Source organism: Phyllostomus hastatus, unplaced genomic scaffold, assembly GCF_019186645.2.
Source record: "Phyllostomus hastatus isolate PE091 unplaced genomic scaffold, TTU_PhHast_1.1 phas_contig_17, whole genome shotgun sequence".
NCBI classification, from domain to species: domain Eukaryota; kingdom Metazoa; phylum Chordata; class Mammalia; order Chiroptera; family Phyllostomidae; genus Phyllostomus; species Phyllostomus hastatus.
In genome coordinates this window covers 9,504,718-9,522,407 of record NW_025333664.1, presented here as the reverse complement: position 1 = coordinate 9,522,407, position 17,690 = coordinate 9,504,718, and the positions used below count along the sequence as shown (strand labels likewise).

At 57.2% G+C, this 17,690-nt stretch overlaps 1 protein-coding gene and 1 long non-coding RNA gene across 5 annotated transcripts in view; one reads left to right on the top strand and one right to left on the bottom strand.

Annotated features, from left to right (window-relative positions):
- SULF2 (sulfatase 2) overlaps positions 1-17,690 on the bottom strand; it is a 99,723-nt gene that overhangs the window by 22,325 nt on the left and 59,708 nt on the right. For all 3 annotated transcript variants that reach the window (XM_045833149.1, XM_045833148.1, XM_045833150.1), the window contains exons 4-5: positions 7,515-7,666; positions 4,287-4,456 (exon numbers count right to left, since the gene is read on the bottom strand). In XM_045833149.1, the coding sequence (XP_045689105.1) occupies positions 4,287-4,456; positions 7,515-7,666 (322 nt within the window). The remainder of the gene's footprint in view (positions 1-4,286; positions 4,457-7,514; positions 7,667-17,690) is intronic.
- Positions 37-17,600, top strand: LOC123814987. 2 transcript variants are annotated; one of them, XR_006785008.1, is made up of 4 exons: positions 37-565; positions 14,675-14,911; positions 15,785-15,961; positions 16,635-17,600. It is a non-coding gene; the product is annotated as an uncharacterized LOC123814987 (long non-coding RNA). The 2 variants fall into 2 exon arrangements; XR_006785007.1 differs by having other exon boundaries at positions 15,785-15,965.

Below are 17,690 nucleotides of genomic sequence, written 5' to 3'. Positions count from 1 at the left end.
GACGTCAAGGCCAAAGTCTCGGCCTGGTGTCCGTCTTCCTTGAACACCTGTCTGGAATGGGCTCGTTTTTCTTTTTAAAGAAGGAGAGAGGCTCCCGCGTGGGGCCTCCAGCAGGCACAGCGCCCACTGGGACGGCACTTCCCTTCCAGGTCCCTTGGGGAGATGGAGAGGGACGGTTACCACGGCGAAGGTGTGCCCTGCCGAATTAATTGCCTTTTGCAATAGATTCTGGTTCCAAAAAGGGCAACTGATTAAAAATTAAACAGCTAATAGAGGAGCACGTATGGCCGACGCTGTGAGGATGGGGCCTGTGTGTGGGACCTGCCACGTCCTATGACTTAGCTGGCACAATTATTCTTCCGGTTGCATCTGACCTCCCATTCACAGAAGAGGAAGTGGAGGGTCAGGGCAGCGTGGGGCCCTGCTGGCGACGGAGCAGGCGGGGAAGCCACCGACCTCCGAGGCGTCTGCTGAAGGGTCAGCTGTGACTAATGACAATGGAACAAACAGCCTTTGACTTCTGCTGAGCGCTGACCACGTGCGTGCAGGGCACACGGCTTGCAAGGTTTGCCTTATATCATCTCATTTAATATTCATGACGGTCCTGGGAGCTGGCGCTAATTTTACTCTCCTCGCGTGAGAAATGAGGGCACTGAGGCCCAGCGAGGGGACCGAGCTGCCAGAGGCAGAGCTGGGGTCTGAACCCCAGCCGCGGTGCGGTGGCGCTCCCGGCCGGAGACCCTCACATCCACCGTGTCTGTGCGAAACTCGGATCCGGGCTCCTGAAAACCCCACCGGCATATCGGGGGTTTCGGGGTGGGGATACCTTGGATAGGGGGTGCTCTAGTTAAAACCCCACACACAGTGGGTATCCCTTGAACTGATGACATTTGAGGGCCCCCCCCCCATCTTATCCTCTCCCCAGGCGAAGCTGCACATTACGGTTAAGTTTCCAGTGACAAAAGTCTTTTCAGACTGGCCACGAAGGGGCCCAGGGCTGCAGGGGGCGGGGGTGAGCAGAACAGGTCCTGGCGGAGGCTGGCCCACCTCCCTCCCCCCCCTCTCCAGGGCCACACCAGGACTCTCACAGCCTCTTGAATGTCGGAATGTTCTCGGGGCAGAAGTAATAACACTGCGGCTTTGGGCAGCCCGCCGTTATGGCGACGGTTGCTATGCAGAGCCGGTGAGTCACAGCCTCCAGATTCCTGCTGGACTTTGCTTTCAGCCCCTGGCCGGTCTCCTGCCGCTAAATCCAACCCGGCCCAAGGCCTCCTTTGATTAGCGGAGGCCTCTCGCTCCTGCGGACTAGTTTGGGGCCTGACCCGCGTGTCGAACATTCCCAGGAACAAGCTCCCGCCACCCCCTCCCGGAGGGGCTGGCTCAGGGCTGCCGGCCGCGCTGCACAAAGAGCCTCTCAGAGCGGCTGGGCGGTGTGGGAAAACGGTCCCCCGGCCCGAGGGGCCACATTCCAGGAGGCGATTTTGAGCAATCATCCCTGAGTCTGTCACATTCTCTGAGGCTGGTGTCTGTCCTGAGATGGGGAGGGGCCAGTCTGCCGGGGTCTGCGGGGGATGGGTCCAGAAGCCCTTTCCCTGAGAGGCACGGGCTGCAGGGCCCGGGGTCCCACTTGCGGCCCGCGCCACCATCGCCCGCACCGGGCCGGGCCTCCTCGGAGACGGCGTCCAGGCGTTTTCGTGGGAACCCAGCTGCAGCCCTCACTTCCTCAAGAATCTGAGGAATGTCTGGTGTGTTCACAGCAGAGCCTGAAGGAGGACCCCCCCCTTCTGCTGGGGGTGGTGGGGGGTGGCTCTGCCCTCGTGGCCCCTCGCCCCAAGCCTGGCCACCTGGCCTGGCTCCCACGGCTTAGAGCAGGAGCGGCCCGTGGACCCACAGTCAGACGCCACCCAGGGGTGCGACTCTGGGGCTGGTGTCAGCACGCGTGCACCTCGGGGTGCCTGCAGGTCGTGCACTTCTGCGTGTGCGTGCCTGTGGTGGCGTGTCTGTCCCTTCGCATGTTTGTAGGTGTCCGTTCGGATACGTCTTTGTGCGTCTGCATGTTTATGTCTGCGCCTTCGCGTGTATCTCTCGTGTGTCTGTGTTCATCCTGAAATGTGCATCTGCATTTGTGTGTACGGGTGTGTGTGCACTTGTGTAACTGTGTGTCTTTGTGTGTTTGTGTCTGGCCTGTGTGTCTGTGTGCACACATTTGTGTGTGTCTGTGCATGCCTATCTGCATCTTGGTGCTCGTCTCTGCACCTGAGTGTGTCTGAGTGGGTGCGAGTGCATGCGGAGTGAGGGACGGGGGACAATGGGGCATCCAGCAGCATTTCTTAGAACCCACAAGGCCCAGCCCGGGAACAGGGCACAGAAAGAGTCTCTGACAGCAGCCTCCCGACGGAAAGATCTGGAACTCCGACCCAACCTGCAGGGCTCCGTCCCCTCCTCACCCCCTGCCCCCTTGACTGTCATGACTAAACCTCCCAGCTGCGGAACTTTCTGGGTTTGTTTTGGAAATGATTACACCCCAGAGATAACAGAGCCTTCCAAGCACGCCCCTAATAAGGCGAGGGGCTCTCTGGGTAAGTCGTAGCAGGCGCTGCCCGTGTTCAGTTTCTGTAATTTTCATTTCAAAGGGAAAATAAATGAGCAGGCAACGTCAAACACTCTCGTCATGAAACACCAGGGCTGCCGGGGCGGGGGAAGGGCAGTGCCGGTGCCTCTTTGAAAGGAGAAGCCACAGGAGCCAAGTGTACCCCCCAACCCCACGGCTGCTCCCTTAGGTGGGACTGAGCTGGCCACATGCCCCTTCTGCAAAGGTGAGCTTTTAGTGGGGGTGGGAGGAGAGGCTCGCATCCTGGTGGGAGGAGTGGGCTGGGGGGAGGGCCGGCAAGTCCGCCGTGCTGCCCTCTGGGGGGTGAGGGTGGCATTACTGCCCGGGGGGAACACAGCTCATCACCTGTCAATCCTCCCCCCCAGAGAGGTCAGAGGTTAACTCACCAGCATCCTCTGCGAGCCCCTCGGGGTGCTGTCAGGAAGTAAGTACAGCGAGAGGCCTGCGGGGGGCGCCTTCTCAGTGTGGTGAAAGTTAAACATCGGGGACATGCAGCAGGGTTCCAAACTGCCCTGTCCTTGTCACCCTGATATCACGGCAAGGGCTGCCGCGTGCCATCCTTAAGTGGGAGGTGGTCTGAGGCAGAGCAAAGCAGAACTTTCCAGAAAGATTTATCCGCCAGCTGGAGGAAGGAGGACTGGCAGGGTGGGCAGAGGGAGGGGAGGCGGGAGTGTGGGCCGCATGTGAGCCTCGGCTCTGCCTTCACCAGCTGGCTGCCCGCAGGGCAGTGACCCCACCTCTCTGTGCCTCCACGTCTGGCCTGTAACGTGGGAAAGCCACGTGTGGCCGACAGACAGCCTCCAAGGGAGCCCTCCGGGGCCCCAACTCCTGGTATCACACTTGTGGGCAGCCCCCCCACCCCCACAACAGCAGCGGTGCCTGTGTGACCAATCACAGCAGCAGTAGTGACTATGTGACCAATCACAGCTGCAGCAGTTGTCTGTGTGACCAATGGAATACCGCAGAGCGCTGGGGTGTCACTGGAGGTTGGGTTATAAAAGGCTGCAGCTCCCGCCTTGGCCTCCCTGTGCCCTCCCCATGTCTCTCTCCCTCTGTCTCTCCCATCTCGGATCTCGTTTGCTCTGGAGGAGGGCAGCTACTACAGAGTGAGGAGCTGGTACAGCCTAGGAAAGCCTCGGGAGACCCTGAGCCAGAGCCTCCCCAAAAGGCCTCTCCCCGACACTGTGGGATGATGCACCGTCGTTTGGAGCTAGCTGCTGGATTTCAGGGGACTTGTGAGCTGAGACATCAGGGGTTCCTGTGCATATTTAGTAACTTGGTGCCACATCTGGGGCCAAGCACCGAGCCTGCCACACAGCCGGTGCTTAACAGAGGTAGGCGAATGTATTATTGGTCTGATGAAGCTATGGACCCCTTTGCAAAACAATGTTTTAAAATATAGACGATAAAATGCACGGGACTACAAAGGAAACCTGTTACACTGACATGGAGCTCTAGGCACAGACCTGCCAGTGGGAGGACGTGGCCCCCAGGTTAAACCGTGTTGCTTGCCTTGGCAGTGCGGCCGGGTGGGCTGGGTTTGTCCCCCGCTTTCCCCGCAGGTGAGCTGTGTGCTCCGGGGTCTTCCGCCCAGCTCTGTCACTGCTGTGACAATGCGGTGGCCCTCCCCCCTCCAAACCCACCCTGGCCTCTGCGGGCGGGAGCTGGAGCTTACATGTGCTGCGAGGCGTTGGGGAAGAGGCGCGAGTACTGGGGGGCCGAGTCCTCGGGGCCATGGGGGGCTGCGTGGCTGATGACCATCAGCACGGGCCTGTGTGGGTACATCTTCTTGGACGTGCGGAAGAAGCTGATGCTGTCGTTGGTGATGAGGTCTGTGAGGTAATCCTGGGGGTGCGGAAGAGACGGGGGGACGTGTGAGGAGCTGAGGGTTGGTGCCGTGTGCCAGGCGCCGGGCCAGGCATCGGGACACAGCCGAGACCGAGCCAGCCAATCCCTGCCCTCGGGGAGCCGACGGTCTAGGGGGCAGACAGGTAGTAAGTCAGCAGGTAAAACATACGAATGTCAAATGGCGCTATGCGTAATGGAGGGAAAAAAAGTAGGGAAAAGTGTAGGGAGGACGGGCGAGAAATTGCGATTTGTCATTCACTCGTGGTAGATGTTGAAATAACAACAGCTTCTACCGCCGAGTGCTTATGGTGTGCCAGGAGCTGTCTTGTGTCCTCCTGTTAGCTTGTTTAATTCTTACACAACCACCGAAAGTGTGTGTGACGCCGAGCCCCGCTCTCCAGAACAGGAAATGAAGGCACCGAGAAGTTATGTGACTGGATGTCACACAGCTGCAAAGCGTTATGGCCAGGCCTCCCGAGTCTTGGTTCCTAAGCCCGAAGTCTCTGTGAGGCTCCGGGGGCCCCCAGCCAGCGGGGTGGGTGCACCCTGCGCTCCCCGAGTGCCTGCGTTGGGGGCAGGAGCAGATGAAGACGTGAGCAAAACCCCAAGGCAGTGACAGGACGCGGCCGATGAAGGAAGACAGGATGTGACAGAGAGTCACTGGGAGCGGGGGTGGGGGGCCCACCTGAGCTGGGGCAGTCAGGGAGGGCCTCTCTGAGGAGGTGACAACTGAGCTGAGACCTAAACGATGAGAAAGGAGCTAGGCATGGGCAGATCTGTGTTACTGGGGTTCCTCTTAGCCGCTGGCATCCTCGGGCAGCTTCACCGATGCCCGGGCCCACTTGCAGAGTGTCTGGTTTGATGGTTCGGCCCGGACATCGGACTTTTTGAAAGCTCCCCAGGGGATTCCAGTGTGAGGCCAGGACTGAGAACCACTGATGCCGGGAAGAGTTCCAGGCAGAGGGAACAGCCAGCGCAAGGGCTCAGAGGCGGGAGCGAGCCTGCCACGTGCTTGAGGAACAGAAAGAGGGGGAACTGGCAGGGGTGATGCAGGGGTGCGCTGAGGGGCAGCGCCGAGGCCTGTGTGGGGAGACCTGCTTTGATACTGGGTGGCGGGGAGAGGGGAGGGGGATGGGAGGACAGGGAAGGGCAGAGCCCGAGGGCCGCCCAGCTCAGCCACGAGGCTGAGATGTGCCTAACACCCCCCTTGACCTTGGCACATCTTCCGCCGCTGACCTCTCTGGAAGGTAGCGTGTTCTTGAAATGGACCCACTGCTCCCCAGGAAGCAGCTCTGCCTGAAATGATCGCTTTCAGAACAGGATACTATTTCAGAGGAGAAGGTGGTGAGGAAGTGGCTCAGGCTTCTACCCCGAGTTACTCTGTATCACGTTCCCCACCACTGGTGTCTTGCGTGCGTCGTCCGCAGGCCCGCCTTCAGGGACACGCAGACACCATTCCTACGTCACTGTGGTGCTGTTGGTAGAGCGGTGACCAGCAACGGGAGGGCGGGCGATGGGCTGACGCTGCGCTCACACCACGCAGGGTTGTGCAGACGATACCAGGGCTGCTGACTGGCGCTCACCGAGGTGGGAAGTTGCCCGGGATACACCGTTAGCAGAAGGAGAAGGATGGAGAGTCAAACCCAGCAGAGGAGGGAGGGAGGGAGGGAGGGAGGGAGAGGGGCAGAGAGGCGAGAAGAGGTCGACCCCTATCTTCATACGCCTTGGAGTGCCGAGGAAGAATCCCAGGCAGTGGCTGGGGACCCCGAGGAGGGGGGAAAGTGGAGAATTCCCCTTGCTACTTCACGTGCTTTTCCTTCAAAGCCTTTTTATGATTAATTTTAAGAGGACAAAAGGGCTTTATAAGGGGGCTTGCAGAACCTAAGGCATAAAAATAATGTTCGGTCAGTAGAAGAGACGCTGGTCTAGTCATGGATGGTGATGTAAAGGCGTAAGAAAAACCCTTGAACGCGACAAAGGTCACCAACAGTGGATCTGAAACGGTGCAAAGCTCTCTCGTAGAAGGAGGGGTCGGATGCCAACAGGAAATCAACGTCAGCGCCTCTGGGGGGTGAATCCGCACCAGCAGTGAGATCCCAGGGGACCCACCCGCTGAAGCTCGCTGCCTCCAGCCGGGGGCCGGGGGCTGGGGTGGGAAGAGCTCCTCATAAGAAACCGGTCTTCACGATTCGATATTAGAACGACGTGCCCCGGCCAGAGCCAGTGGGAGGCAGTGAGACTTGCTGGGAATCCCGGGCGGGAGACTCCCACGCACGCACGCAGCAGGGCAGGAAGCAGAGAGGGTGGAAGGGGTCGAAGAGAAGAACACAGCACAGAGGAGAGAGAAACCACCACATGAGCCACGCTGGAGCCACCGGCCCAGCTCTGTCTGGTGCTGTTACTGCTGGGCCCTCAAATGGGTGAACGCTCCCTCTTCAGGGGAGCCCTTTTGAGTTAAGTTTCTGGTCACAACGGAAAGAGGACAGTCTGATTCAAGAATATGTCCTGCTGTTTAGGGCAATCCAGGAAGGCTTTCTGGAAGAGAAGGCAGGTGAGACTCAGATAAATCCAGGGCAGGCAAGTACTAGTAAAGGTGCTGCTCGGGTTGTAATAACCGGCGAGGCAGGCGTGGCTGAAACGGCGCATACTGGGGGCGACACACCAGGAGAGAGGACGTGTGTGCATGTGCGTGTGTGTGCAGCCCCTGGCACAGAGTGTGGCACAGAGCAGGCTCTCAATGATAAACACTTGTTGAGGGAACGGACGAATAACGCCATCAAACTCAGCCGGTCCACTCACCTTGTATGACCGTGGTGAAGAGCAGAGTCGCACACGAGACACCCAGCACCGTGCCGGGGCCCTAGGAGTGCACTCGACTAAGGGTGCGAGGGTGTGCCCATGCCCCAGGTCTGAAGTCCTTAGGAGTAGGCGGCAGACCCGAGGGCACATAGTAGGTGGCAAGACTGGGCCGTGAACCCTCGCCCGCGGCCTCCCTGCACGAGCCCCGCAGGGCGCCGGGGAACTGCGCAGGGGCTGCGGGGGCCGCTGAGCTCACCTTGGAGTAGTCGAAGCCGTGCTTCTCCTTCACCCCGTTCCGGCAGAGCGTGTAGTTGTAGAAGCGCGAGTTTTTGAGGAGGCCGACCCACTCCTTCCAGCCCGGGGGCACGTAGGAGCCGTTGTATTCGTTCAGGTACTTCCCGAAGAAAGCTGGAGGGGAGAGGGGGCCGAGAGGCCGTGAGACGGCCGTGAGCAAACGCCTTTCCCGGGCACACCACCCCCCCCCGTCCTGCGCCCCCACGCCTGAGCGTGGAGCCCTGTGCGAGCAGGGGACGTCTGGGACCCCCTTCCGAGCGCTTTTACACGCAGAAAACACAGTGCACAGGGTTACAGAGAAATCCGATTGTTTTGAAACACAGTTACCAACATACTAAAATATTTTGCCACATAACCATGGGCATCTTCAGAAGTTATTTTTAACTAAGATAGTAAAAGCAAGACGTTGCAGAGAGGGATCATGTCGGAGCAGTGATGCGCGGCGATATTTCGTTTTGCAACAACTGTGGTGACGGCGACGGAACAGTGAGAGAAGGCTGGTTTCCACGGATGACAGAGTCAGAGACTCTGCCCACCCGCAGGGGGGCGTGGCCCATGTTCACAACGGGAGCGGCCTCTAAGTTTCAGTCGTAGGTTAGTGAAAGGAAGAGTGGATTTCTTCTGCACTCGTGTCTGTGGGCCCCTTGAATTCCACCTACGACACAGTGACGGGAATGGCTAACGGGAGGAAACGGACAATACCAAGTGTTGGGGGGTGTGGAACAACCGGAACTTGTGCAGATGCCGGTGGGCGTGCAAACTGGTGTGCCCGACGTGGCAGGCTGCCTGGCAGGGTCGGCTGACCTTGAACATGCTCACACCTTCTGACCCGGCGGTCCAGACCCCGGGCATTCACTCCACGGAACTGCATCCGTGCGTCCGCTCACCAAAAGTCAGGAGCAGGACTTGCGCGCACGCAGCGGTCGTCATGACAACCCTCAGAGAGAGGCCCGTGCCCTCCAGCCTGGCCTTTGTCAGATTCATCAAAGTGCTATTTTGGCTTCTGTTTGCTGACTCCTTAGTTTTATTTCTCAGCTGGTTTGGAAGCTCAAGGAAGAGGGTGAAATTTAATAAGACCCCCCTCGCGGAGTAATACCGGTGGTGATGTGGCTGCTTCCCTTTGGAACGAATGAAGGAAAAAGAATGAAACAGGGGAGAGAAATGTACTAAGTAATTAACAGAATCCATGTGCCCGGACACGGTAAAAATCAATATATCCACTCACCAGCCATTTATTAAACACCTATGGTATGCCGGGGGCTGCCCTGGGTGCTGGAGACACAGCAGTGAGTGAGGCCCACGGGATCCCTGCCCTCAGGGGGCTGGCGTCTGAGTGGGGGAGGGGGCAGGGACAAGGAAAGATGGTGGTGTTGGTGGTCACAGTGATGAGGGACACATAAAGGATGATGATGTGACACTGTGTCCAGAGATGGACCCCGGAGGCACCCCTGGGCCACGTGGGCACGGGAAGTCTCTTTGAAGAATGACCAGAGGGAGTTGGGGGAATACAGGAGGACAAGGCACACGGCCGCAGGCAGAGGGGAGGGCACGTGCAAAGGTCCCGGGGCAGGAGCAGACTTGAGGGTGTTTGAGGAGCCCAAGGAGGCCGGGGAGGGAGGGAGGAGACGACTTTACAGGGTAGAGGGGCCAGATCCTGTAGGGTCCTGGCAGCCACAGTGAGAAGAAGCAACAGGCAGCGTGATGGGGACCCTTCCAAAGGGTCACAGGTTCCCTGAAACATTACACGCCAGGCTTTGCATTTTGTGTGCGTGTCCCAGGAAACGGCCGCAGCTTCCGACACACGAGTATTCGGAAAGGAACCCAGGACCACGAGTAGGGGAAGCAGCACAGGGCTCCACTGTTCTTTACGACGCCCTGGAGAAAGAGGTTTACTGAAGTCCCCACTGGGGGAACTCCGTTCTCTCCCCTAGGTCGCCCAAGACCCTGGCTTGGGATCTACTGGGTTGTCCCTGAAGATTGGGACCCAGGTCTTTCGGATAAAGGTGCAGTATAGAGAATGCTAATAAGCCTAAATTCTTGGCCTGGCGGTGGGAAATGGGTTACTTTCAGAGGCCCACCCCTGCCCATTACTGTCCAATGCCACGGGTGTCGAAGCGTCCAGAGCTGTTTCCTCTGCGAGACTCTCCCCTTTCACGTCTCTCCCTTCTCTCCAACCCCCAGCCCTTAAAAAACAACAACCCAGAAAGGGTTTATTATTCAGGCTCCACAAGGCCCTAGAAAACAGAGCTTCAGTCAAAGGCTTTTAGTGCCAAATTAGATTTTGTTCTCATTTGATTAGATTTCCCCAAGGCAGTTTTTAAAATGGTTATTCCGGCACCAGATGAGGTGGGACAAGCAAATTAGCGTGGGCCCCAGGGCTCCGGGCCCGGAGATACAGCCAGGAGAATGAGCTGGAATTAAAATCAAGATAAAAAATACAGCCTATGTCATGGCTGATGTCACCGAGTTTTTCCAGGCTCGGACGGTGCCAAAGGAATCGCAGACCGGGGGCTGGTGCGGGGGATGGAACCACTTGGCGGGCAGATTAAGAGGAATTAAATGCCAGGCCAGGAAAGGCCGTGGAGAATGTGCTGGGTGCCAGCTGCCCCTAGGAAGCGGGGCTGGCATCCAGTGAGAAGACGGGGCACTCACTGCCTCCCCTGCGCCAGGCGATGGGCGGAAATTCATACCCGGCAGTGGAGACTTTTGTTTGGCTCACTTGGTCTTCACTGTGATGCTCTTAGGTGCCATCACTCCTTTACATAAGTACACGTGGGCTGGTCTTAATTCAGCCTGACCAATCAGAGCACCACATTCCCTTGGTTACTGCCATTGGTTCACAGATAGGCATGTGACCCAAGCTAAGCCAATGAGAGTCAGCCCTGGGATTTTTAAAGAGCTGCTGGCAAAGAGAAATTCTTCTACAGGGTTTGAAGCTGCTTGTAGTCGTCGTCTTCTTCTTCTTCTTCTTCTTTTTTAATATCTTTACCCAAGGACATTTTTTTCACTGCTTTTTAGAGAGAGAGCAAAGAAGAAAGAGAACTATTGCTGCGAGAGAGAAGCATCGACTGGTTGCCTCCCATACATGCCCAGACCGGGGACTGAACCCACAACACAGACGTGTACCATGACCAGGAATCAAACCTGCAACCTTTCATCTACAGTACGATGCACCAACCAGCTGGGCCATACTGGCTAGAGCTGCAGTTATCTTGCCACTGGAGGGGACAGTCTACTTGAACTTGAAGCAACACGGAAGAAAGCAGCAGAGGTGAGCGATGCAGAAAGGAGGTAGACTCGGAACTGGACCAGGGCAGCAAGGCGCCCCGCAGTGCCAAGGACTGACACACGATGACCCGACAAAGAGGACAGCAGTGACATCCACCAGAGGAACAGCCACTTCCAGGCAGCCCCCACTTTGCATGGTGCTGACACCCACAAACGTCAGTTTCCACAGCTCAGTGGAATGCCCGTTTCCCCCCACCCGGTCCACCTTTAGCTGCCACCACATTCGCACTGGAATGACATGAGGTACAAACTTCGCCGCTGGCTCTCCCGTCCACAGACAGACGTGTACATAACAAATGCGCATCGTGATCAGTGGCCAATCACGTCACTTCTGGCAAAGCTCACTGGTGACCAGTCACAGCGCACCTGCCGTTCTGTTCACGCACAGAGGCAAGGCCTCCTCGTCTCCCAGGGGCACGTCTACGAGACATTTTGCAGACGCGGGGGGTCAGAGGAGAGAACTGGCCGGCAGGGACCAAAGTGCAGCGCAGAAACCCGAGTGGAACACAACGCCGCGCTGGAAGAAACGGAGCTGCCCCCGGGAAGGCGGACGCTCGCTCCGGGGGAAACTCGAGAGAAGCAGCCAGGAGAACTCAGTGGAAGGAGAACTTAACCATGGACATAAGTGAGGACGTGTGGTTGTGATGAAGAAGAAGGAGATGTCCCCGAGGAAGTGACAAAACACTCCCCATGAAAGGGACCCGTGGAGATCTTCCACAGCGTCGTAAACTGCGTTCTCGGGCAAACCGTGTAATCTCTGGAAACCTCAGTTGATCCCCGGATAAAATGGGCAGTAACAGTATTTATCTCTTAGGATTGTGATAAGAACAGTGTTTGTGTATTGCTTAGATCCAGCCCCTACCGTGTGCCCACGAAGTCTTCCAGTTTCGCTGTCACCTTCTTGCTTGGTTATACCTTGCTCCATGGAGTCACTGCGGAGAGAGATGTCAGGACCCCCCCTCGCCACCTCCCCGCCTTGAGGAGTTTGTTAACCCCTAAGTCCTTTAGAGAGGCTCCTCCGCCTGGGGCAGGCAGCGTGTGGTTGGAAAGCTTCGAGCCACTTCCCTTCCTGGCGGCCGCTCTCCCCATCTGTCTGAGTTAAGTGCTGCTGGGGGGCCATTCCGAGCCCGATGGCGGGGGCCGTTCCATTCTGTTCTCTCTCCCCGCCCTGAATCTAACCGAAACTGCCTCGTAATAACCGCATTTGTGGTCTGTAAAAGCTATGTCTTGCTGCGACTGGGGACCGAGTGGAGGTGCTCCTGGCACAGGCGGGCCGACAGACAGAGAGGCCTCGCTTTGGATCCAGGCAGATGGAGGCTCTCAGCTACTGGACAAAAATGGGAATGCCAGGGTTGCTTCTCGGTGCTGGGGAGCGGGTGGGCCGGCGTGGGGGACACTGTGTGTGGCACCTGCCGGCAGCTGTTCCCCTTTCTCTGGGTGACACCAGACTCGAGATGGGAGGGCAGCAGATTGCCTGGTTTTGAACCCTGGTCTGCCACCTCCTAACCGTGGGACCCTGGGCAAGGGACTTTACCTCTCTGTGCCCACGGTCACGTAAAGTGGAGGAACCTGGGAAACAATGGAAACAGTGCTCAGCTCCGCAAGTGCCCAGCACCAGGCAGCTAATGGGACCTGCAGCACCCACTGCCTTGGGGGAACTTTCTCCCCGCCCCGCCCCGCCCCCGTGGGCCATCTGGGTGGAACTGTGAATACTTGAGGTCATTGGCATCTCTTAGCGCACACCCGGCCCACACCATCTCTGCCCACATCCTGCATTAGAGATGATCGATACATAACAAAGAGTCGAAATATTCCAGAACTGATGGGCGGAAATCATGCTACATTTCATTATTTCTATTCAAATATAAATATTTCATTAACTGCGTATTCATTTTGATTTGGCAGTTTCCCCCATATTTTGAAGCCAGTACACACACAGGCACACTTTCCCGCAGGTAATTCCTAAAACGCCACAGCCACTGCACCCCCGATTCCTCCCACACACAAAGGTCCTGACTGCCAGTCAAGGTGCTCTTCCCCACCCACAGGGCGGGTATGTGACTGAGCTCAGCCAGTCAGAATCGACGCTGGGACTTTGGCTGTGGAGCTAGGAAACTGAAAAGCGGAAAAGGGGTTGGAGTTCTGCGGGAGCCCTGATGTGACAGTTGCTCGAAAGCTGCGACCCGAATCCTCGGATCCAGTGTTTGAAAATCTAAAGGAAAGAGGCGAGGCCATCAGAGCAATGAAGTCTAAAAAGAGAAGCAAATCTTGCTTCTTCATCCTCACTTCCTTGCTCGAAGCAGAAATGGCCTCCACCTGGACTATGCCTTCTACCTTCCCTCTCTTTGCCTTCTCATAACCTCGTCACCCCCAAATGGCCAGAGGCACCCTCCCGGACCCCAGACCCTCCTGCCATTCCTGCGCAGTGATCCATCTGCCAGGCTGGCGCCCTCTGCCACGTCTCCCAGCCCTCGGCCCTCTGCTTGCTCCGTTCCAGCCCCTCCGGGCCCCTTGTCCCTCGAACACGCCAACTCACTGCCGTCTCAAGGCACCAGCTCCGGCTCTTTCTTCAGCCTTGGACCTGTCCCTCCTCCCTTCTCACAGTGATGTCTTAGAGCAGACATCCCCCCCTCTGAGAAGTTGTCCCTGATCCCCCCCCACCGCCCGGCCCTAACTAAAGTCGCCCACCATTCTCACTCATCAGGCTGTTGATCTCTGTTGCACTCAGCGCTTTCAAAATTATCCTGCAGATTGTTTTCTTGTTTATCATCATCTCCCCACCCTGGATGGTGAGCCCACAAGGCGGGGCCTTTTCTGCTTGCTGTGGCCCCGCCCACTACTTGGCCAAGAGTGGGTACCCTGGTAATAACCGCTGACAGGGGGACTGTGGGTCGGTGGACGTGGCTGAGACAGGCAGGCTGTGCAGGGCACAGCTGCCCCTCTCCAGGGTCTTAAGGCTCTGGGAGGCTGGGAGGGCTGGAGAAGCGGCAACTAAATATTCTGTGAGAGGGGATTTCTATCACAGGACCTGCAGGGGGCAGCGTTGCACGCTGGGAAAGGCGGTGGGTGTCCTGGTGCACAGGGAGCAGGTGTCAGGCCAGTGGGGGCCATTGGGCAGCGTCTAGAGCAGCCATCTTCCACCTTTCCCACTTCCCAGTGCCCGTAAACGAATGACTAAAATTCCGCAGCACACCAAACAACACAGTGTTTGCCAATCTGAGAAGAGAATAGGTATCATTTTGATTCATTCACACCAGACGGCTATTGTTGGGTTGGCTGTCGTCCTTTTTTAATTGGACAATCGGAGGGAAAAGAGGTCCGTGCCCCCGACTACACAGTCAGGTGTGGCGTGCTTTAGTCATCCCTGTGGCACGCCAGTGGGAAGGTGAAGTTTAGAGACGTTTGGGGTTGTCACAGGTTGGGGAGGACGTGCTCGGGGCGTGCAGTGGGCAGAGGCCAAAGACGCTGCTCTCCACCCTCCATCACACCGGAGGGCCCGCTGCAGGCAGTGAGCTGGCCGCCAAGAGTCAGCAGAGCCGAGGCGGAGGAACCCGGTGCGTGCGGGATGCGCAGTTCGAAAAGTTGCGCCGGCCTCCAGCGGTGGCGAGGGAGCCAGCGTGGCTGGGGAGACCTGGGTTTCCGGGGTTGGGGGGCCGGGGTTCAAGCCCTGCATATTCGGGGAGCGAGGGCGCCTCTCTAAGCCTCAGTGATGTCATCTGTGAAACGGAAGCAGCGCCAGATGAGATCACGTCTGGCACAGAGTAACAACGCCAAAAAAAAAAAAAAAAAAAAGAGCTGTGAGTTCCCCAAATATAGCCTGCTTTTCTTTTCCAGGGAGGGAGAGGAAAACTCGGGTCTTTGGAGGAAGGAGAGCGGCTGTTAGAAACCAGATGTGACGCCGTCCTGGACGAGGACAGGCCCCTCCGAGGCTCCAGCAACGAGCTCGGGAGGGATGTTTACGCTGCGCGGAGAAGTCGGCTGAGCCTGACACAAGGCTCCGAGCGCAGAGGGGCCGGAGCGCGGAGCCGAGCCAATGACAATAAACAGTGTTTGCCGAGGCGATGCGGAAAGGTCAGCGCGCGGCGAAGTCGCGCCCGCGATCCGGCGGTCCCGCGGTCCGGCCGGCTGTCCCCGGGTGGCGGCTCCACTGCACAGGCAGGGCGTTCGCGAGACAAACAGAGGCCTCTGCTCTGCGCGACACCTTCTGCGTCCCCGCTGTCTGGGTGCCCCTGTCGCAGGTTTTGCCATTTTGGGTGTTGTTCATTTACAAATGTGATTGCTTTGCTTCAGTTCAATTCATTGGGAGCCAATGAATTTCAAACAGGACGTTCAGTTGGTTTTGGTAAGCCTTCTGGTAGCTGCCGGTTGCTCTGGCCACACACCCAGAGGCATCCTTTGTCCCTCTGTGTCCCCTCACGTCCCTGACGACATATCATAGTAGCTCTACCTTCAGCACAGACTCAGGACTGAGCTCTTAGCACATCTCCCTGTGACGAGCTTGGTCCTCCCACCTCTAGCCTCCAGCCCCCAGCCCAGCCTGCAGCCACAAGGATCCTGTTAACGCGCACACCACAGTTTTGCTCAAAACCTTTCGGTGGCTCCACCTCACACTTGGGCCGAAATCCAGAGTCCTTGTCGTGGCCTGCAAGGTCCCACGTGCTCCGTCCTCTGTCCCCACCCTGACCTGCCCTCCCCTGCTTTGTCCCGGCCCATTCTGCTCCAGCCACGGTGGCCTCCCTGAGTGCTCCCAGACCTGTGAATCTCCTTTCTGCCCCAGGGCCTTTGCCCCTGGCGCTGCCTCAGACGCCTTCAAGGGCTGCTTACGCCCCTTTCCCAGGGATCGGCTCAAATGTTACCTTACTGGGCTACATGCCCGCTCATCCTATTAAAACGGCCTCTCCTCACCCCCGATTCTCCTCTTCTCCTGACTTTGTTTCTCTACAGAATTCAGCACCACCTGATGAAATTTATCCATCTTCTGGTTTTCATCACCTGCCTGCCGCACTAGAACCTCAGCTCCTTGGGGCAGGGGTCTCTGCCCACCTCGTTCCGGCCCGTGTCCCTGAATCTGGAACGGAGCTCGGCAAGTGGCTAGGTCCTCAGCAGATGCTCGTGGGACAAGTGAGTAAGTGGCTGAGCCGACGAACACCCAGGAGACGGGAGGCCCCTGGGGGTCGCATCCAGCTCAGAGAACAGCAGGGTGTTACTGCTCCTCAGCCAGGGCACGCTGTCTTCGGGTGCAAGCACAGGCAGACGGGTGCGCCTGTTGTCTGTTTGGCTTTGGGGCACCTGGCAGGTTGAACCTGGGCTGGTGTAATCTATGGGGGACAGGACTTCACTGCAGGGGCGTGTTGCCAAGCTGGAGCAGGGCCCCAGGCCCGTGTTCGTCCACCCACAGCAGTGGTTCCCAAGTGTTCGGGGTCAGGGGCCCCTTAGGCTCTCAGCAAGGACTCAGAACCCCAAAGAGTTTCGTTTCTGTCAGTTAGACCTAGTGATAGTCACCAGATGAGATATTGAAATGGAGGAATTTAAAACATATTGCTTCATTTAAAAATAGTAATAACCTGCTTGTTTAAGATGTGTTTTAAAAAATGGTAACTACACCTAGAACCAGGCCTGGTACATGAGCAGTGTGCTTCCGATGTTTGCTGAATAAACGACTCAGTGCGTGAATGAGTGAATGAATGACATCACAGTTCGAGGGCGGGGCCAAGGTGGGTTCACAGTCACGAGTACGTGAAACACTGAGCTTATTCTGTGTTATGATTTACTAATTCTGTATTGTTTCCCATAGGAACAACTGTAAGCCTGCATTCGCCTCACCCTGACTGTTCTCCAGACGAAATAAAATCGGGGAGGAGGGCTGTCCTGCGTTTCGTTTTTGCAGGTCTCCTCCATGTCTGATGTAACGGGGGACGGCTGGGTTCCCGTCTCTGCGTCTGCATCCGACCTGCTGCGATGCGTGGTTTTGGTTATGCGTCATGAGAAACCCAGCCTCACGCAGATCCATGCCCGTGGAGAGGGGAGGAGTATTTAAAACCCCTTTTAATAGTTGTGGGGGTGCTACGCACCTTCTAGAAAAACGCTGAGAAAAACAAGGGTGAAAAGGCAAACATGCCTCCATATTATCATGAACACGCTTTTGGGTCCAGGGATCCTGGAACCACACTTTGAGAACCCTCCCTGGGTGACAGAACCCTCATGTTCCACGTGAACCCAGTGAGGGAGATACTGTTTCTATCCCCATTTTACAGCTGGAAAAACCGAGGCACAGAGAGGCGGAGTCCCTTTTTGCCCAATGTCCTCCAGCTGGTGAGGGGCAGAGCTGAGACGCAAACCCAGGTGGCCCGTCTGGGCTCCACACTGAGGTCACTTCCCCAGGATTCGGCTGGCTGTGGGCTGTGCAGGGACAGCCGCTCCCGGAGCCTCGGCACGGGGACCTGGGACGGAGCCACAGACCCCATCTGGATCAGGCTTTGCAGCAGTGCAGGCCTCAAGGGATGATGGTCCTTATCCTGGAAGGCAGCCGGGCGTGGGGGCGGGGCTCTAGAGCTTCCCGTCCGGGTTTAAATCAAGCTGTCTCCACACACTGGCGGTTACGGAACAGTCACGGGATGTACAGCACAGCACAGGGAGTACAGCCAGGAACGTTGGCAATAACCATGTGTGGTGCCAGAGGGGTGCTAGACTTACCGGGGTGGTCGCTTACTGAGTTCTGTAAGTGTCCAATCACTGGGTTGTACACCTGAAACTACTGAAATCGAACAATAAAAAATGATTTAAAATAAAAAAAAATAATAATTTAAGTGACTCTGCCCGCCGGCTCAGTCTTCCCAACTGTACAATGGGG